Source organism: Pelecanus crispus, chromosome 16 (assembly GCF_030463565.1).
Source record: "Pelecanus crispus isolate bPelCri1 chromosome 16, bPelCri1.pri, whole genome shotgun sequence".
Classification (NCBI taxonomy): domain Eukaryota; kingdom Metazoa; phylum Chordata; class Aves; order Pelecaniformes; family Pelecanidae; genus Pelecanus; species Pelecanus crispus.
Window position 1 is genome coordinate 7,054,581 of NC_134658.1, and position 21,242 is coordinate 7,075,822.

At 49.2% G+C, this 21,242-nt stretch overlaps 1 protein-coding gene across 1 annotated transcript; it reads left to right on the forward strand.

Annotated features, from left to right (window-relative positions):
- Window positions 1-16,194: 16,194 nt before the first annotated feature.
- Window positions 16,195-21,075, forward strand: YARS1 (tyrosyl-tRNA synthetase 1). The gene is made up of 14 exons (XM_075721920.1): window positions 16,195-16,223; window positions 16,330-16,394; window positions 16,657-16,803; window positions 16,919-17,094; window positions 17,311-17,440; window positions 17,778-17,858; window positions 18,184-18,276; window positions 18,475-18,610; window positions 18,837-18,922; window positions 19,398-19,533; window positions 19,913-20,007; window positions 20,146-20,339; window positions 20,480-20,621; window positions 20,875-21,075. The coding sequence occupies exons 1-14, from the start codon at window positions 16,208-16,210 to the stop codon at window positions 20,983-20,985; spliced, it is 1,608 nt and encodes a 535-aa protein (XP_075578035.1). The 5' UTR covers window positions 16,195-16,207; the 3' UTR covers window positions 20,986-21,075.
- The last annotated feature ends 167 nt before the right edge of the window (window positions 21,076-21,242 follow it).

A 21,242-nucleotide genomic window follows, 5' to 3' on the forward strand; every position in this document is an offset into this window, starting at 1 on the left:
TCAACACCTCTGATACAGACAGAGCAATAAACATTTTATAATGTACAATAAAAGATTAAAGGCATCTCTTGTGTCCTTGTAACATCTGAATTTAGTAATATTTCATCTCTGCTTTCAGCAGACCACACACAACAGAACAGGGAGATGTTCTCTCTATTTCCCAGGGACTACAGCACAAACTGTTTTCTCAATGTCTGCGTGTAAAAAACCAGAAAGGTTCAGAATTCAACTCTGGTTACAGGATGAGGGGAAAAAAAACCCCGTTGCAACATAAATAGCACTACAGCCATACCTATCGAGATTCTTCAGACATGTCTTATCTCCTAAGAAAGAAATGTCATTCGGAATCCTTACCCCTATAAAGGGAGATTTAGGACAGATGGTACAGCATGTGCAAAACGATAAGGGAGATGCTCTCTCATAATCCTAGAGCAGACAGCCAAGCAGCCCTCAGAAGCCTGCTAGTGAGGAAATTCAGCCTGGTAATTTGGCAGGTTTTGGGGGGCGGGGGGGTTGTGTGTCTGTTTTAAAGACAGTCGTCCCTGGGAATTCAGACCATATCCCCTTTTTTACAGTAACTGCTGTTGTTCTCTAGTGACAGGTTTAAACTATTTCTTTCCTAACAGAGATGTGCTCACATCTTGTTTGGCAGAAGAGAATTAAAATGTAAAGCACCAGTGCTCGCGCAGAGTTAAGTATTCACACCGTAATGTGTCAGGAGGTAAAAGGGTTATCATTATGTTCCATAACTGCAGGTTTTAAAAGTAAGGTAATAATGCTATTAGTGAGAAGAAACAAATGTAGGCTGGCAGCAACTCAACTCATCAGAGAGGTATCCAATTCAAGTGATTCTCTTAAAGGAAATGTTTTCAGCAACAAGGAATTGAAGTGATGTAATAAGTCCTCACTTTAGGGAAAGGTGTTTACCATTATAAGAGAAGAGTTACTTAAGATCCTACTTTTCTGAGGGTCATAACCATCAAAGCTTTAACTGCTCTTTCTGTATTAACTTCTACTGTAACCCATGAGAGTCAGATAGCATTAAGGCTCTGGGCCTGTGTGGCTTCAAGCCTAAGCCCATCCTTAGAAGAGATACCTCGTCCTCATCAACAGCTGCCAAAAGATACTCCTGAGGTGTTTTATAGTTAATAAAGGGAAGAGATCAAGAAAAAAAAAAAAAAAAAACTAAGACAGCACTGAGGAAAGTCACGTTGGGCCACATAAGAATGCACCCTGAAGGCCACCCACATTTCCCCGCATGTTTTTGCCTGACTGCTGTTTTTGACTGCTGGTTGGAAGCAGGAGCTAGGAAAGGGAGGTTTCAATAAATCCTAAAAAGCAGCAAGTGGGAGTGGGCTGGCATGACAGGGATCCCAGAGAGCCCTGCAAGAACCGATTTGCCACTGAACTCAAAAGCAAAGGAAAGCAGCCCTCCAGCTGGCTCTGCCGATGCTGTGCAGCCCCTGAGGATTAATCCCGTTGATTTCCAAGAATCAACTGAGCAAAGACTACGGGCACAATAAGGAGCAAGAAGCTGAAAACAGAACCCTTTGCCAACATACGCAGTGCATGTTTAAAGTTAAGCACCACTTGCCTTCATCCTTTCAAGCACTGTAATATTATGCCTACAAGTACAATTTAGCCAATACATTCCTCCCCCACGAGTTTAGTAAAACGGAGCCGCAGGAGGCGGTGTGGAGCAAACAATCCTGCACAGCATGTCCTTCCAATTCACAACACGCAGCGCCATACACTTCTCACCACCTCCCTCTGTACAACAAGCAGCAGCACAAGCTCTGTTCTCTGTCTCCTCGGAGGAAAATGAGAACATTAGGCATTTTATTCCCTGACAGTTCAATAGCATCAGAGGAGGAAACACCTACACGACAGAAAGTGTTAGTATAATCTCAGCTGGTAATGACTTTCTGGAGGAGATGTAAATGGAGAGGAACAGACTGCTAATGCCAGTATTTGCCAAAGACATTAAAGGTTACATCACTCACAAGCGTATGTCACAGCTGCACATCCATTTTGCTGATAAAAATATGGCAATTCATTGACTGAGTAGTCAGACTTCACTTCTCAAGGAGAGAGCTGGAGATTATACCATATGTTATACCAAATGTAATTTCCCCAGATTTGCAGAAAAGCTTCCTAACTACATGTTATGAGCTATCACTGGCCAGTCTGGAAGCAGAAGCCTAGCTGACCAAATTCAATCAGCTTTCTAGCATTTGTTAAAAAGCTATATGATCAACATGCTTGTCATGCTAAAATACCTTCTGTTTTCTCCACAAGCCTGCTGTCTATTAAATCACCTGATGACCTTATAGATTAAAATGATTATGTTCCTACTTGTTAGTGCTTTAGCCCACACATCTCAAGGAAAGTGAGCTGGATTCTCCTTCAGCTCGTGCACCAGCATCAATTTTGTTTAACTAAGTTCCAAATGAAGAATCTTCATTAATAGCGACAGAGCCAGGAAAGACACAGCTTGAATTTTAGATCCCAGATGGAGTCAGCAAAGTTGGCAGCCAGAAAAGCCATCTTTTCACTGGCGATCTGAACACATTGGATGCGGAGTCATTGAGTGGCAATAATGACACAGCCCCACGATGCCATTTGACACTTTCCAGCACATCGCTGTCCTTTTTAAGTGACAAAAACCCCCACACTTAGTGCCACCAACTGCTAAATATAACCTATTTATACCAACCAGACTGGTTGCATCCTCTGCAAAACAAGCATAGTACTCGACGTCCTCTCAAACCAAAGGGAGAATATTATCAGCTTCCACTATTTCACATTGCAGGACAATTTCCTCCTCCCATTTAGAATTACCTTACAGCGCAAAAGTAGGGAAGAGTTGGTTAGCTTTTGAGAGGACGGCAGAAAAAGCCACACAGTAGTTTAATTTCAGTCTCATTGTTTTCTAGCTGCTGTTGTTAGACTGCAATACATTGATGAATGTTATTAAATTTTTAATTGTAAGACATTTTATCACAGAGCTCACGCAGGGCTTGCACAAAATAGTCTCTTCTAATCTTATCTGATGTTGCTGGATTCTACTACAGCAAGAATCATAAACAGAGCCCTTGGCTACACTCCAGCAACAAACACGCAGTATCTTCTTCCACGAAGGCTTAATACACAATCTCTCCCTCCCCTTGCAGTATCTCTGCCATTCAGCATATACAAATCACGGTTAAAGAATGAAATCTTCAGCAATAAGGCTGCCCAGAAGCCTAAAGCCTTTACAAAGTGCAGAGCTGCTCCATGGCAGCGTTCATTCACGGGAGAGATTTACATTCACAAAGAGCACAAAACACACGTTCAGGAGGAGGCATCCGCTTCTGCCCGAGGTCCTCCAGCACAGGGAAGCTGGCCTTAGACACGGCACAGGTACAGACACTGTCATCTTGCTGTCATGGTAAGGTGCTGCCTGTTCAGAATAATTTCATTTTCTCAGCATGGCTGAACTGGCAACAGAATGCCTGCTTTAAGAGAAGGCTAATATAAATAACACCCTGACTGCTATGCATCACTTAATAATAATCTCATAAAGAGATATATAACAAAATCAAGACAGCTAGCATGGAAAGCTCTGAACGCATAAAAGGCAACACCTCAGCACGCACAGCAAAGGGAGCAGATTGCCTGCGGTCTTCCCGCCGCTCCGCTCCTGCTCCGTTATATCATTGCTGATCAGCAGCGACCATCGATCACGGGTTGAGACAGAGCTTCGCTGTCCCAGCCGTATGTGACTGCAACAGCTGCCGCCAGGCCTGCGTTACTCCTGGGCCTTCAGAGAGCCAGTCTGTTAGCAGTTTAATATCAGATAAACCCTCCAGCCCGCAAGCTAGTCTGCTTTTGCGAGGTGGGGGGGAGGGAGAGGCTCTGCAGTCAGACTCCTGCTATCCCACTTGCCTTTTCAAAATGACAAGAACACGGGAATTTGAAGCAAACTTCTTCCTTCCTTTATTGTGCATATATTAGGAGCAGGTGGACTTTGCAGATACGACAACAGCCTGGACAGCACACAAAGCTGCCCTCAGGACCACAAGAAAATTATTCCTTTTTCAGAGACGTCTCTTCAATTTAATACGTAGGATTCACCGGTTTAAAGGACAACAGCCACCACACACCAACAACCCCCACGCTACCCGATCAACGGCTGCCAAGGGATGCCACCTTCTCTTCCTATGCACGGCGCTCTGCCAGCAACATTTACAGTGGTAAAAGTCACATGAGAGGCCACGCTGGCATTAAGAACACGTTATTACCTGGAGAAGATCAATTATCTACACAAAGCCCTAACAACGGGCATGCACCACCCATGCCTGTACAAACCCATCAGAAAAAAAGAGACATCGCCCACCCCACGAAATTGCCGTATATGGATTAGTTCGTTAATGGAGGCAGTATTATCGAGGAGTTAGTGCAATCAGGCAATACCAGGCTCTGTTCCAAGCTTCACTGCTTATCCTCCGGACAAATTACTTCGATTCTCTGCGCCTCAGTCGCTGCACATCTAGGACAGTGACAAACTTTGCCCGCTTTTTAAAGCCACTTCCTCCTGTCCCACTCTGGATTTGAAAGGTTCTACGGGAAGGGCAAAATAATAAAATATATGAACCACAATGTTGAAAAACATTAGTACTGTACCTAAATTTTATTTCTTTAAAAATCACAGTAGCCAAAAGTGTCACCAAAAAATTCAAATTACTGTAACAAAAATATAGTACAATTTCCTCCATGAATAAACCTAATTTGCTCTCTGAAATCCACCTATAAACACCAAAAGGGTTCATAAGGCCTGTGCAGGCCCTGCTAGCACCCCTGGGAAGAGCATTTTGTAGAAGATCAACTTATCTCTGTTTTACAAATCCTCCAAAGAATGTGGAGTTTCTGTGCTCTGTTAGGGAAGGAGATAGAGGCAGCATGGAGACCAGTAGTTGCTGTTGTACTGTGTAGCTTAAATGAACGAGGTCACTCTTCTGGGCACTCCAGAAAGCAGGCAAGTGAAAGGGGAGAGCCTCACAATAACACAGCAGGAAAGAAAATGACATCTAACAGGTGCAAAAATATTTATAAACTGAAGTGAAAACCTGATGAAACATTTTTACAAGAGAAGTTACAAATGAAACAAGTAAAAACAACCAAAAAGGCAAACATTTCAGGGACAGAAAGAACCACAGAACAAGATGAGACATAACCAAACTAGGTAAATCAACAGCTGCTCCTGAGTTTACAGTAAACAAACACAACTTTGCCAAATGGAGGGGGACAGCAGCCACAAGCTGTTTTTACGATTTAAAACCTTAATGTTATTCAAAGGGAGCCCAATCACTGTAGGAGATTTAATGCCAAGGTTTAGGTCCAAGCTGTAGAGAAAAGTTCTTCCAGTTCAAAGCACATTTTCCAGTTTCCATCATTGAAATATTACATCCGCACATCCGACATGCAAGCTTGCCTCTTGAACACCAGCTCTGTTACCTACTCCGCAAGGAGGTTGTTTTCAGTTCAAAGAATAACACTGATGCAAAACGTAGAAGTTACCGATACAAAACAGATCACATTTAAATTGCACTTCGAAAACAGTTCCAGATGTTTCTAAAACACAGAAACTTCCATTGGCCTTATTAAAAACAGATCATAAAACAACTTATGAAAATACAAACCATTCAAAACCAGAACAACGAAGAACAACTCTAAATGCAGAACAAGAACCGGCACAGTGCCTCAGCAGCAAAATTAGACATTAGAAAAGGCCGCGACAGGGCTACGCTGGAAGTGGTCAGGAATGCTCTGGAAATGGTGGTGTTTGGCCAAGTTCTTGCTCACCCACCATGTAAGGCTGTACTTTTGGGTGGGTTTCTTGGCAGACCTTGGGTAATTTCTGCAAGAGTAAGTAAAACAGTTAAACACAAGAGAAGATTATGCGTGAGAGGCTGAAACAGCATCTTATCTGAAAATGTCTTCCCCACTCCTTGGGGCTTGCAGCTGGTACCCAATTTTCTCGTTATGAAGTTTTAAAAGGGGAAACCACATTCTAAGGCTGCACCTTGGTAAGTAACAATATGAAAGTTTAAAGACTGTCCTTTCAGGAACACTGCCTTGTGTTTTGTTACCTTCTTTGCAAAGCTCTTTCTCCCTGGCCCAGCAGAGAAGGCTGAGGGCTCCACTACACAGAAGTTTAAACAAGAGGTAAATTTTCCTCAAAGTGCTGTGCACACTTTAAATACTCTCATTTGCTACAATCTAAGCACATTCTGAAATCACAAGACAAAACCCCACAAACTTTAAGCAGTCTTACAGGAGCAAGATTAAAAAACAAATTACATTTTCAATAAGCTTGGTTATCTCCAGGCCTCAGAGTGTTTTCAAGCTTTTCCACATCATTGGAGGCTGCTTTGCCCCTTCTGCATTTTGAAAAAAGCCAACTCTGCTAACTTTTTTTTTTTTTTTTTTTCCTTATTTGTGCACAGCCATCAGCATAACTCAGGAAACAGCATTTATAAACTGCAGACCCACCCGAAGACCAAGCAACCGCAAGGGTCACTCCTGCAAAAACACTATCAAAACAGTTGGTTTGGAGAAGCAGCATCTGGCTGGCACATCCACAACACGGAGAGTTTCGTTTCTACAGCAGCTGCTCAGCAAGAGCAGCCAGTGACCAGCTAGGTCTCAAGAGCAAAGCAACTTGTTCATGCCAACAGCTGGGGAGAGCTACCTGTGTTACACTCAACATATATTTATTATAACTTTCAGAAAAGCTATGTTGTGACTGGATCATACAGGCTGCTCCCAAGAGTTCCTTCTAGGTCAGAGTTACATGGGTCACAGAGCACCAAACTTTTACACATTACACGAGTGTTCCAGTACTCTTACAGCCAGTGCTATCTGTGCACACAGAACAAGCCCCTCTATTCAAAAGAGCAGATCTGAAGACCTTGCATAGCGAATCCTCGGCAAGAGACGGTTCAGTAGAATGCCAGAATCCTTGAATTCGTGTCACAAAATATGAAACAACCGGTAACTTCAGCCTTGCTATAGCATTTGCCCTTCTGCTCACTCAGAACAGGTACTACAGCTCAGTGAAAGGCAACTTCCTTGGAATCCCGCCCCTTCCTGAAGTCCACTGTTTCAAGGTGCTCTCAGCACAGAACAGTGTGTGTCCTTGCCCCGTCAAAACTCAAAGGTTTTTCCATCCTGCCACTGCAGCCACGTGATTAATGTGAATCACGGTTCTGTGTAACACCACTTCCTTTCCAGGGAACATAGCGTCTCTTGAGCAAATCCCGGTCTCCTTCATAAACTGCAGTATCACCTTTTATTTACCCAAAGAAATAACTTCTTGTCAAAAAAAGATACTTCTAGAAGATTTCAGAAGTGTTCTTGGGAAAAAAAAAATTCCATGTTTTCAGGCTGCATTGTTTAGCAAGAAGGGAGGCACTCCAAGACGGCTAACAAAAGGCAAACTGTCACACAATTCATGTCTGCAATAAGCTGATGCAAGATGTGTGTGTGACTAGAAGAAATCGCAACTTTTCACAAATTCTCAGCCTTCCTATATAGAAGTCATTCTATATATTCATTGCCATTGTGAGTCACAGTTGAAATGGGTCACAGAACCAGGGGGATCATTTCCTACTGTCAGGGGCGCACCCTTCACCCCTGCACCTGAGGGAAGCCAAGAAGTTGTGCCAATACCACGACTCAGAAGTGCTTCACAGCAGAAAGAGGTCTGAGCTCCTCTACAAGAGGCAAAGTCACAGGAGCAGACTAACCCCATCAAGTGTTTGGAGAGAGCTGTTATCACGGTGCCTCACGTAACTATCTAACCCAAGACTCAGAGTAGGAATCCTTACGGCCATTACACATGGGGAAGGGGGACAATGACACCCTAGATAGAGCGAACTGCCACGGAACAGAACTTAAAACATTTTGATTTCTTTCTCCTCAGGGACAGTCCATCCCCATCCTTCCACAACAGCTGAGACCAAACTACAGATTCGGGATGAGATTTTCAGGCAAGTTCTGCTCTCATTTAGAAACCAGGAGCTCTGATTATCTCAGCAAAAGTACCTGCAAGCCGAAGCCATGTGGTTTGCCACTAGAGAAGCCCCTGGACCAGTCGTGTAGACTAGGGAGTATCGCACTCTGCCAAGAACAGCTAACTCCTCCCACCACTCCCCTCACCATAAGCCTCCTTGCAATCTGCTTTATCAGTTCCTACCCCATCCCCTACTCCAAACCCCACCTCGCATCCCTCTTCAAATGTAGGGTTTGTAGGTGGATTTCATTTGCTTTGAAGTGCCATCTCCCTCCTAGGCTCAGCCATAAATGTAATTCCTCCTTCATGTCAGCACAGCCCAAGTCCTGTACCTTCCCTGCATGCTTTCTATTCAAGCAAAATGAGTTTGGGCAGGCAAGAACTGTTTCAAGTTTTTTTTTTCCCTCAGCCAGCTCAGTACCAATCAACAGACCAGACTGTTTCAAGGCAGAGCCTGCTAGCACAGTGTTCATTTGTATTTCACAGATTCGTTTCTCCATATGTTGCCTTATATGATTTTCCCTTTCCATCACCTTAAACCTGGTGTGTCTATTTTTTAAAGATATTGATCTTTGTTATCACAGTAAGACCAGACTGTCTGTGACTCTTTATAAGGTATTTCCTCCTCCTTCTCCTCTCCCTTTGACTCAAGACAGATCCAAGAAAGTAATTTATCAGGTTTCTCCCAGGTTGTAAGAAGTCTGATAAAATTGCTAAGCATCATAAACCTCTACCAAACAAACTGACCCTCAAGGAGAGCTCCTGGTAGAGTCCTGCTAGCAGGAGCAGAGGAAGCAGTGGCTGGAGGTCAGACAGCCGCTAGCTCAGCTTCCCAGGTACCCGGGGGTGCGTGACTGTGAGAGTGATGCTGCTCCAAATGACATGAGAATGCTTGTCTGAGCAGCAGGTGGTGCAAGCACTATCCCATATGCACAATTGCAATGTTAACGACCTGTGAAAGCAGATCTCCTGAAGTACAGATGTTTGGGTGGAAACCAAGAGAAGGCTACGCTTAGAGAGAGAAATGCTTTTCCTGCTAAGTTTGTCCTTCCCCTGCCCATTTAAAAACAGGCCTATCCACCTACGTACATTGCTGAGGATGAGACCAGGCAGCAGAGTGCTAACACTCAGTGCCAAGAGTCACAGCTATAAACGCAGGAGCCTCATTACTTCTGTAGACTAATACAGAACTAACCCGAATTGCCGAGGAGGATCTCATCAACAAGGATATGATTCTATTTACTGCTGGATAAAGAGCAATAATGAAGTGTGAGTGCTAACGAATGGTCAGCTGGCAGAAATGTTTTGTGGTCAGTTATCAGTTTGAGCCACCCATTTCCAAGCAGATATTCAAATCACATCCAATTTTTACATCTGCTACAACGCAGCCTCAGCAGCATTTAGATTCCTATAGGAAGCTGCAAATAAATTTATCTGTTCAGATTGAATATCCTCTAGAAACTAGAATGAGAGGAAGAACAACCACAACCACAGGTTATCTCCCAACTCACTTCAGATGGCCAGATGTGAAAAGTTTACTCTGAATACAAAAGGACTTCTTTCAATTAGTCCATGTTCGAGACTGCACGTGTGGTAGTCAGTGCAACACACTCACTCAACACAGATATAAGAAAATTGTATTTATAGAGAACCTGCAAGCGCAAGATACCACGCAGATAAGTGAAAAGATAAAGCCTCTGCTGTAGCCAGCCTGTAATTCACCCAGCCAATGTATGAGCAAGGAGCAAGAAACAGGATACAAGGAAGAGCAGGCAGATCGTGTAGAAGAGGGAATAGCAAAGTCAAACACTACCATAAGACAAATGCCAGGAGATTTGCAATACAAAACAGAGCTAAAGATTTGTAGCAGCAATATATTAGTTACTGCTTCCCAAAGGGAATTCCCTTGCTGGCTCTGAAACCTGCTAATTTTCCTTTAGGAATTTCTTGGGATCATTCTGCATTTCTGCATCTCCTACACAAATGCTACACAAGACATTGCTGCAGATCCAGGTGCACAGAAGTACCATACAGGGTCAAAGTCAGCCTGCTGCGAAGGTTTTTCTGTGACAAGTGGGAAAGCCCACACTGTCTGTCGGGCTGAATTCCAAGCCTGCAGCTATTTGGAGTAAGAGAGGTTTGCACTAATAAGAAAATCAAGTTGCATGCACCACAGACAATGCTCTTCCCCAGCAAAATAGATCTCTCTTTCATGCACCAGCCTTGTTCATTTGGAGCTCTTGCCTGATTTTCTGTGACTCAGAACATACGTCTTGCATTTTTAATTTGAAAGGAAGAGAAAACAGGCCATTTTAGCTTTCTTTGCATAGTCCCCTCTGCATTACTTATGCTGTATTCGTACACTGGAAAGCAGCCCTGTGGCTATGCAGCTGTTTGAGCTGCCCAGATAAGTGCAGGCTCCATGCAATGAGCCACAAAACTGTCAGTTTCTTATAACTCTCAAGAAATGACAATTATTGCATCCATGAACACTCAGAATAACCACAGCAGAAGGCCATCTCTGGAAGCTACCAGAACACTCTTTGCCCTTCAGAACAACCCAGTTCTACCCATCAGCCTATCAGATACTGCTTTTCAGCTGATATCCATACCTGCTCTTTACAAACGTCTTCCTTTAAACTTCCACAGTTGATAGCTCTTGGATAATACCGTTGAGAGACGCAACATGCAGAAGGTGTCAACAGTAAATCCAAATCTCAGCACTTAAGCTAAATATTCCCAGTCTGAGTTCATAGTTGTGGACTGACAAGAACAAGTTACCTCCCAGCACAAGAAGCCAGAGCTCAGCTCTGCTCTTCCCAGGTAACACGGCCCTGTTTTGGGAGCACGCCTGATTTACCGCAGCAAGCCCCCTGTATAATGTTTCCCAGGTATCCCAAACTATGAAACTCATCTGAACCAGGCCAGGAACAAGACCGATTGCTGTGTGGGAACCCTGCACATGGTAGTGCTAGGAAGTGTAGCAGGCACTTTTCATTTCCCTCTGAAAAACAAGTACATTCAAAACGTCAAAGAATACAAGTTCAGCAAGCCAGGACTCCTGCTGGGATATGTATCCTCCACTCTGCCCTCCCCACCAGTACAGCCTTACCCCACCCCACCCCGGGGTTACCTGGTGTAGGATCTACCGTTTTCTCCATATGGACGTGCACACTCTGGAGATAATGTTTCTTTTGCTCAAGCTCCACTTCTGAAATGCATGTCTGTTGATCCAGCCTTTAAAATAAAAGAAAGTGTTAAATTTTTTAGACAATTTGTCAAATTAGGTTACAGAAGACAGAGGGGACAAAGCGTCCTACAGAACTAGTACAGACACGAACTTCTTGTAGCACTATTCTATGATTGCAAAAATAAAAGTATTTATTCGAATAAAGCCGCAAAGATGGCATACTGAGAGCAAAGCAGGACAGAGTGTCAGCTGAGTGAACCAGCAAGTCAGTGTCCTGATTAACAAGCCATGACCCTGCAGTGAGCCCTCAAAAGCAGCAGTTTTCACGTTACTCAAGGCCACACTGGGAACATTAATGTACAGAATACCCGAGAGCAGCAGGTCTGCAGCCACCACAGGGAAGAACCACGGCACCGACAACTTCAGGCCGAGGAGGAGCAGAGAGCAGAAGACAACCATCCCTGCCCAGCACCCAGCGCTGCTCTGCTGCTGCCACCTGCCGGAAACCACTCCAGGAGAGCGGCCACCAAGCCAAGCCAGCACAAACACCTCTTCTACCCTGCAGACCGCTGCCCAGCACTGCCTTCGCAACCTTCTTTCCCATTTGGGCCAGCCCTTCTTTCCCCTCTTACAGCATCTTACAGGGTAAAATATTAAGTACATTTCCCACTATTTCAGTGCACCTTAAGAAAAAAAATAAATAAAGATAAAACCAGCAGCACACAACCAACCAAACTGGTTTGGGAAACCGCTGGGACATTTTTCAGAGTGTGAAGGCATTTAGAGGCTCCTAAGAAATTACCTTTCCTCCTCCTGTGGCACAGGAATAACTTTGCCAAGCTTCTTCCCACTGGTTGTCTCTTCCTGCCCAATCTGGCCTACAGCTGTATCACTTAACTAGAAAGACAAGGAAAAGGGAATTAACACCTAATAGAAAATCATTCCATCTAAGTCTTGCTTATAGTTATAATAAAAATTACACTTTCCTCCACTTGAAAAACCTTCCCTTGCTGTGTAAAAATGCACACTTGTGTGCATACGGACATTACTGCAAGTACAAATCAGAAGGAATGGAATGAAAAACATTTTAGTTACGAGAATCAGATGCGTGTTTACTTTAACATTGTTTGATGGATGTTCAACTTCTGAAGATTCCTGCCCCCCATCATCCTCTGGAGAGTCTAATTTCCTTGAAAAACAGCTCTTTGTTGCTTTGGAGAGCCCTTGGTTTCTGGACCCAGAAGGTGGCACAGGACACCTTGGCAACACAGGTGCTGAACTCTCATCAGCCATACTCTGGCCACAGGCAAGGTCAGAAGAAGGCATGGATCTTTCCACATGATCACCACAGAAGTTAGACCCATCTTTGCTTGCAAAGGGAGCCTTTCCCAGGCAATCCACACCCAGGCTGTGCCAGCCATTAGTCATCAGCCCCTCTGAGGGTTCTTCGAGACCACAGCTACTAGCAGTGTTGTCATACTCTAGGCAATCATTTATGATTGCTTCTGAAGCTTCTCTTTCGGCTTCCTCCAAACAATTGTCCTCCAGAGGCTGATCTACATAGTCAGCATCAATTGGGCTAAGACTCAGAAGCTCCTGAATGTCAAGGTCAAACAACATGCGAGTTACTTGGGCTGACTGCAGATGGTTCTCATCCAAACTAGTACTTTCATTCGAAAGGCTAAGATAGCATTCAAAACCGACCGAAGAACACTCTCTGGACAGAGGGTCATTTGGTTTCTCTGCGATCTCTGAGGCTACGTTTGCGTCTTTGCTGATGACTGATGCCCCAGTGCAGCTGCTGCTCTCGTCCTTTTCACTCTGTCCATTTACATTTTGGCTCAGAGTGCTTTTTCTGGTTAGGTACCACTCAGGTTCCATGCAATCATCTGCCAAGATTTCCTGGATCTCCTCCTCAGTGTAATTGAAAGGAGAGTTCCCTTCTTCACTGCCTGACAGTTCCAACAAGGAGTCATCTGGCTCACTATCATCAAAACATCTGGTTGTATCTAGAGAAATGGCTACATCATCGTACTTTGATGCAGAAGAACTGGCAACAAGGTCCTCATGGCCAGTATCATCCAGAAAATGAGAGGATGCTTGAAAGCAGGCAGAATCTGGGGAAGAAAGCAGCAGTTTCTCCGATGGATCTGGAGTGCTACAGTGATGACTCAACACACAAGCTTTCTTAGCTGACTGCAGGGCCTGAACCTGCTCTGCGGAATCCAAGAGCCTTTTGGCCCTGGGAACTACATTATAAACAGCAGGTTTAAATTCATGACAAGGACAAAGCCCAAAGGTGTGAGGGGAATGGTCATCCATGTCGCTGTTGGTTCCTGTATCTCAGTGACCCTGTGCCTTCTCCTTACAGCTCTGGAAGCCTGTTCTGAAGTTCATCTGATGCTGGTGCCCTTTGATCAGCCCTCTCAGAAAATGAATCAGCAGGAGTCAGCTCCAACCTGCCAGCAAAAGACAACATCTTAAATAAAAGAAACTCAGCTGTTTTCTAAAGATGCAGTAGAATAACAGGGAAGGCAAAACCAGGAGCTGAGGCACAACAGTTTTAACTCCCTGGTCTCCATTACCTCTACTCCCGACCATTTTAAGTGTTAACAACATATAACAACAACCAGTCCCTCATTCTGTGAGTGTTCTCACACACGAGGTCCTTTGGCTTTATCAAGCAGGACTAATATAAGCCCCAATCATCAATGCAGTCTGTACCACCTCCTCCAAAGCTGCTGTAAATCAGCCATTCTAACACCAGATACCAGTATTCACAAATTACATTCTTTACGACCTTAAAGTACAGAGCACACTTTAGGTATTAAACAAAGCCTCACAAACCCTCCCAGTCTCCCAACCCCCACCTCCGTCCTTCAAAGATATTAAACAAATAAAAAGTCTTTTTCGGGTTAGGAAAAACTGAGCAACGGAAGAGTAACTGTCAGGGAGCTAAAAGGACATTCAGCAGCAAATTAGTCACTAACACTCATACAAAACGCATATTGTAATGAAAGATCGGAAGATAAAGAACCTCCCTGTAAAATTCAATAGTTTAAAAGTATTCACAAACAAAACCTGTTTTCCTCCTAGTGAGGACTCACACTAACATGAATCTTTTGCCTTGAAAGCCCTGCATTTGACTCTCACCCAGCAGGAGAATCTGGACTAAGGAAAGGTATTTCCTGCCCTCTTTGACAACAGATTTAAAGGAATACCTTTTATCTTTCCTTTGGTTTGACTACTTACTGCTTTCAAAAAAAAGTGGGGGGGGGTTACCTACTCCAGAAATAAAACACAGGCAGTTGTGCTGCTTCCTCATATCATTCTGTCCAAATAATAAAAATCAGCACTTTCAGAATAATGCTGTAACCACACTGAAGAAAGAAAATACCTTGGGAATCACCTACGTACATACAAAACCTATACAAGAACACATGGAGTCACAGGCAGTCCTCACTAGATAGCACTTGCCTGGAGTTCTGCAATTTAGCTATAAGTGCTCAAGTGCTTCAAAGAGAAACAAAAGGCAAACAAATCAAACGTGGATTTAGTTCTACAGAGTGTAGCAGTCTGATAATCTCACTCCTAGCCAATAAGGATTTGAATGAGAACCAAACATTTTAAGCCTTTTGTTTGGAACTTACAAAAAGTACATTTGGAGATGTTTACATGCTCAGCTTGCAGACAAGGAAATGGTTTCTTTACTGCCGTGACCTTCCCAACTCACCTAACTGCAGCCTACGCTGGGTCTGTACTTTCAACCCTACATCAACTGGTTCTGGAAGCGGAACTCGGGTAACTATGCGACCGATTACACACGAGCCCCAAGAGCCCCCTGCCATTCCCCACAGAATTGTGTTGAATTCGGGGCTGTTCAAGGATTTACACCAGCGCAATGCTCTGTAACAGTTTAAATGGCTCTTAAACTGATGTAAGACAAGGCTGCCTGCTGCCACCCTCTCACCCTGTCCCTCATTCCAGCACTGGTGCTTGTGTGGTCAGACCACGCTGGAGCCAGCTCACCCCCAAATGCAAAAGCACCAGCCATGGACGGGCCATTCTCCTAGGGGCTGCCAAAGGCAGGCTCTTTGGAAAGTTGCACGCATTTTATGTGGGTTTCTAGCACAGCTTCAGTAAATAATGAGATCAAGAGACAAAGCTACTGAGACACACAGCTCTGCCACGGCTCACAGACTGGCCACCTTGCCTGCTGCACTCCCGGCAGCCCGCCACAGACCTCGCAAACCTGCTCGGGATCTGCTCCCTGAAGAGCCAACGGAGAGCAGGGGGCACCTGTGAGCGAAAAAAATCACGGGCCACGGGGTAACAGTGCCCTGGGCCCCACGGTTTGCCCACTACGAAGTATCTTCTCTGAAAAAGCAAAGTCTGGAGATGCGGGGGTCCTGCTCTCACCTCACCCGAGGCCACAGAGGCGAACACCAGCGTTCACCCCCGCAGCTCCCTGACCTCGCCCTCTCTCAGTCACGGGCCTGCCCCTACCTCAGCGGCCGTCTTTCAGCTCCCCCTCCCGCGGGCACCGCCCGGGGCCGCCCACCCGCGCCCCAACCGCGCTGCGCGGGGCTGAGGCCGCCCCGGAGGAGGAGCCCGGGCCGCCGCCGGCTCCTCCTCCCGGCCAGGGGCCGGGTGTCCCTCGCGAGCCCCGACCCAGCAAGAGGAGTTTAAAAAAAAAAAAGCCCCAAATAAGTAAACAAAAAGCCACAGGAAGACAAACGAGCCGCCGGGGCCTGGCTGCGGAATGGGCTGCGCTGTGCTCACCCGCCGCCATCTTAACGGCGCGGGCGGCCCGCCCCCCCCCCGCGCGAGGCGCCGCCTCATTGGCGGAGCCCGGCCCCGCCCCAACGTCCGGCGCGCCCCGCCCTCTCCTCATCGGCAGCTCGGCGCTCGGCCGGCGGAAGTGACGTCCAGGCGTGGCAGGCGAGCGCCGAGCGGAGCTGATGCAACGCGGGGAAGGTTGGTGGGGCTGGGCCGGGGGGACCGGGGCGGCCTCGGGACCGGCTGGGCCTTGGGGGGCTCCCGGGCAGCTGGGGCCTCTGGTAACGCTGTCTCGTCCCTGCAGCCGCCGCCATGGAGCCCGCGCCCGGCCCGCAGGAGAAGTATCACCTCATCACTAGGAACCTGCAGGTGCTGGGGGCGGGGATCGGGGCCGGGGCAGGCCGAGGCGGGGGGATCGGGGCCGGGGCAGGCCCTGGGTGTAGCGGAGGGGGCCCGGATCAGCCTCTGGACCCGGCAGGAGCCCCGGGGACATGGTCCATGCGGGGTGGGCCGGAGCCTGGGCACGGCTCGGGGCTCGACCGGTCAGTGGGACGTTGTCCTGCCCGCAGCCACCCCAGCGTGTTCCCGGGGAGGCTCAGCCGTGCCGGGTGTGTGTCTTGCCCCTTCACAGGAGGTGCTGGGGGAGGATAAGCTCATGGCCATCCTGAAGGAGCGAGAGCTGAAGATCTACTGGGGGACCGCCACCACGGGCAAGCCACACGTGGCCTACTTTGTGCCCATGTCCAAGATCGCAGACTTCCTGAAGGCTGGCTGTGAGGTTGGTGGCCGGGCTGGGAGCTCGGACCCAGCAGTACTTTGTCACCATGCCGGTGGGTGGGAACATGCAGTTCCCCTCAGCCGTGCGGCACTGACTCTGTTCCCCTCCACGCTAGGTGACGATACTCTTTGCTGACCTCCATGCTTACCTAGACAACATGAAGGCCCCCTGGGAGCTGCTGGAATTGCGCACCCGCTATTATGAGAATGTTATCAAAGCCATGCTGGAGAGCATTGGGGTACCCCTGGAAAAGCTGAAGTTCGTCCGGGGCACTGACTACCAGCTCAGCAAGTGAGTCCTGGGGTGCCTGGTCCTCTTTGGAAGGAAGAGCCTGACCTGGGGCTCTGCTGTTCCTGAGCCTGCTCCCAGGCACTGTCATTTGGGGAACAAAGTGAAGGTGCCTCCAGGCCTTGGCTCCTCTTGATGTGGCCAGAACCAGCGTTTATGTGAAGCAGCTCTAAAAGGTGTCCCCCTCCCCAGTGCTAACAGTGCTGTCCCTTCCCCCAGGGAGTATACGCTGGATGTGTACCGCCTCTCGTCCGTGGTGACGCAGCACGACGCGAAGAAGGCGGGAGCGGAGGTGGTGAAGCAGGTGGAGCACCCCTTGCTGAGCGGTTTGCTCTACCCAGGCCTGCAGGTGCGTGGCGAGGAAGGCGGGCAGAGCCTCTTGGCTGGGGAGGTGCTGGGCGAAGCCAGGACCGCAGGGACACGTGAGGCTGAATGCCAAGGTCGTTATACCCCACCCCAATGTTACACCTGGCAGCAGCACAAAGCATAACCCAAGCACAGAGCGGCTTTTGTAGTGACTCTGGCCAGCTGCAGGACAGCAGGCTGTCTGGAGAGCTCCCGTCCTTCCCAGTGCCCTGGCAGAGGCTGGGCAGATATCAGGGGACGGGCAGGACCTCCAAAAGCTGAGCACAGCTGGAGCGTAGAGTCTTGGGTGCAGTCTCAAGGCTGTGTGTGTCTCTCTGCAGGCCCTGGATGAGGAGTACCTCAAGGTCGATGCACAGTTTGGAGGAGTTGATCAAAGAAAGATATTCACCTTTGCGGAGAAGGTGAGGAATGGGGGTGTTTCTGAGCTCCCTGCGATGCTGATGCCTGGCTCAGGGCTCGGAACACTCGCTAATCCATTGGGAGAAGCATTCCTGTGATTTCGGTTGGCACCACAGTGCCCTTGGCAGCTCCTGCTGTTGCTCTCGTGGTCTTTAGGGCTCTGCTGTGCTGCCACGCATCCCTGGCTGTGGCTGTCAGTGCCTTCTGAACTCCCGAGAGCTTTCTGGGTCCCCAAGTTATCTGGAGCCAGGAGCAAACAGGGATTGTGAGTGAAAGCTGATCTTCAGAAGAGGATTGTCCATGACTTCCCTCCTTGCTTTTTCCCAGTACCTTCCTTCCCTGGGCTATGCCAAGCGCGTCCATTTGATGAACCCGATGGTTCCCGGTCTGACAGGCAGCAAAATGAGCTCGTCAGAAGAGGTTGGTCCCTGAACAGTGGCTGTGGGTTCTGCGGGGGGACGGGTTAATGGCTGGGGGTCTGGGGGCTGCACCCCAAGAGAAAGTTACTTCTCTCTCTGCTCACGCTGGGGTCTAAGAAGAAGTTGCAGCAACTCCAGCATGAGTTGTGTCTTTTGGGCAAGAGGTTGGGTAAAGGGCTGCGGAAATCCCTTCCTGCAGGACTCAAAGATTGACCTTCTGGACCGCAAGGAGGATGTGAAGAAGAAGTTGAAGAAGGCTTTCTGCGAGCCAGGGAATGTGGAGAACAACGGTGTCCTCTCCTTCATCAAGCACGTCCTCTTTCCCCTCAAGTCAGGTGAGGGGCTCACCACGCTTGGGCACTGGGACTGGTTTTCCCTGTGGGTACGAGAAGGGGACAGGAGTGTGTCCCCGCCTGAAGCAGGCTGCCCCGGAGCGTCCCCTCCCCAGCCCCTGCTGCGGTCCCCTTGGCTCTTGGGATAAGTGGGACGGGTGGTTTATCTGGCTGAGCAGGGGGCGAGTCTCCGCTTGGGTTAATCCGAGCCTTGAAATCTCTGCTGCAGAGTTTGTGGTTCTGCGAGAAGAAAAATGGGGAGGAAACAAAACCTACACAGCCTATGAGGCCCTGGAGAAGGACTTTGCTGAGCAGGTGGGTGCTGGGAGGGACTGAACGCTGTCCCTGGGGCTCCCAAGAGCAAGCTGGGGGGCTCTGAGGAGCAGTGGGAGATGGAAATCTGCACCGGGGGAAAGTGTGGAGCAGAGCGTGGCCCAGCGGCTGTAGGGCAGCGGGGTGCTCCCAGCCAGGGGAGCCCAGAGGTGAGGGGATGGGTGAAGGATGTGGGGGCACCAGCACTCCTGGTGCAGGACAGGGCCGCCTCAGCCACATCCTGGAGCAGAGCAGTGGTTTAACTGCTTTCAGCTGTTCCCAGCTAATGCTGCAAGCAAAAGAGTCCAGAAGACGGGCTTTGTTTTCCAAGGGGGAATCAGTCCAAGTGCTGGGGTTCATCTCCCCGCCCTACGTGGTCTCCACTTCCTCTCTGGACTCAGATCAGTGACTCGAACTCTGCTGCTGCCCATGCCCTGGAGGAAACCACGCAGGAACCCATCTGTTTGTCGTGATACAGGTCGTGCATCCCGGAGACCTGAAGAACTCAGTGGAAGTAGCCCTGAACAAACTGCTTGACCCCATCAGAGAGAAATTCAACAGCCCGGAACTGAAGAAGCTGACCAACGCAGCGTATCCCAACCCGTCCAAAGCCAGTAAGGAGGTGCTGGGAGCTCGGGAAAGCAGGCCCCTGGCCACGCAGGGCTGCGTGGGAGAGAGTCCCTCCAGGGGCTGAGGTTAGAGAGAAGTTCTGAAACTTCAGTCTTGGGAGCAGCCCTGGAGAGCATTAGGAAGGGTGAGGAAAGGCCAGCACAGGGGTGTTTGCCTGCCCCAGAGAGGACAGATGCCAGCATGCTTTTCTGGTGCTTGAGAGGCCGGCAAAGTGGAGGAGGGACTGTGCTCTGTGGTACAGAGACAAGGAGGGAATTCAGTGGCCCCCAGGGCCAGCGGTTGGGGGACACTGTGTGCTCCCCAGGGCCTGGCCAGCTCCCTGGGTTTATGCCAAGTGGCACAACTGTTCCCTTTGCACTGCAGAGCCTGCAGAGAAGGGTACCAAGAACTCGGAGCCGGAGAACGTGGTCCCATCCCGGCTGGACATTCGCGTTGGCAAAGTGATCAGTGTGGAAAAGGTACCGGCACAATGGGAGGAGGGGAGCAACCCTCCCACGTGGTGACACGGGCACTTGGGGGGGTGTGTGGGGTCTGCCCGCTTCTCCTCTGCCACCCCAGTCCCGTCCCCTGCTCCTCACCTTGCTTCTGCTTGGCAGCACCCAGACGCCGACAGCCTGTACGTGGAGAAGATCGATGTGGGCGAGCCCGAGCCCCGCACCGTGGTCAGCGGCCTGGTGCAGTTCGTCCCCAAGGAGCAGCTGCAGGACAGGCTGGTGGTGCTGCTTTGCAACCTCAAGCCCCAGAAGATGAGGGGTGTGGAGTCGCAGGGCATGGTGCTGTGTGCCTCCAGGTGAGGCGGCGGGGGACATTGGGGCCATACCCTTCCAGGGGTGCAGTCCAGAACCCCTTCTCCTGCCTCAGAGCCTGGTGGGGCTGAGGGGTAAGCGAGTACCTCCTCGGGGTGACTGCTTCCCCCATGCCCCTCCACAGCGTAGGGGAGCCGCGGCAGGTGGAGCCCCTGGACCCGCCAGCCGGGTGCTGCGCCGGGGAGCGCGTCTACGTGGAGGGCTACGAGGGCGGGGAGCCCGATGATGAGCTCAAGCCGAAGAAGAAGGTCTTTGAGAAGCTGCAGGTGAGGGGCTGCATCGGGGGGCTTGGCCGCAGCTCGGAGTAGCTGGGGCTCCAGGCGTTGAGTGGGGCAGTGCTTAGGGCCACGTAGATGCCACTGTCCCCACCTCTGGGTGACTCCAAATGAGCTGTTTGCTGCTCTGTGCCCGTGTTTGCTACTGTCAGCAAGGCCGTGGAGGAGACAAACCTCCCCACCGGCCCAGCAAGGCACCGCTGCCCCGCTGGCAGCCCAGGCCTGACCCTGCTCTGCTCCCCAGGCTGACTTCCGCGTCTCCGAGGACTGTGTCGCCCAGTGGAAGCAGAGAAACTTCCTGACCAAGCTGGGGAGAGTCTCCTGTAAAAGCCTGAAGGGAGGGAGCATCAGCTAACAAGCGCCAGAGCCGCTGCTCGCCCCTCCTGCCTGGCCCCCTCCACCACCTCAGCCAGGCTCTCCTCCCCAGGCTCTGCCGTCTCCTCCCTGGTGCCCCGAGCCAGGGGCTCAGCCCTGCGGGGCCTGGGGGCTCTGGGACTGAATTTGCAGCCTCCCACCTGGAGAGCCACCGTCCCCGTCGCCCTGGGCCTGCTTAGCCAGTGTCCGTGCCTCTGCCGTGGGCCAGCTCTGGGGACTGGCGGTGGCACCGCACCT

Bases quoted from the DNA above. Each gene is read 5' to 3' on its own strand.
- YARS1 (XM_075721920.1), top strand. The intron at 17,441-17,777 runs GTGCGTGGCGAG...GTCTCTCTGCAG, and splicing joins TGCTCTACCCAGGCCTGCAG to GCCCTGGATGAGGAGTACCT. The intron at 18,277-18,474 runs GTTGGTCCCTGA...CCCTTCCTGCAG, and splicing joins AAATGAGCTCGTCAGAAGAG to GACTCAAAGATTGACCTTCT.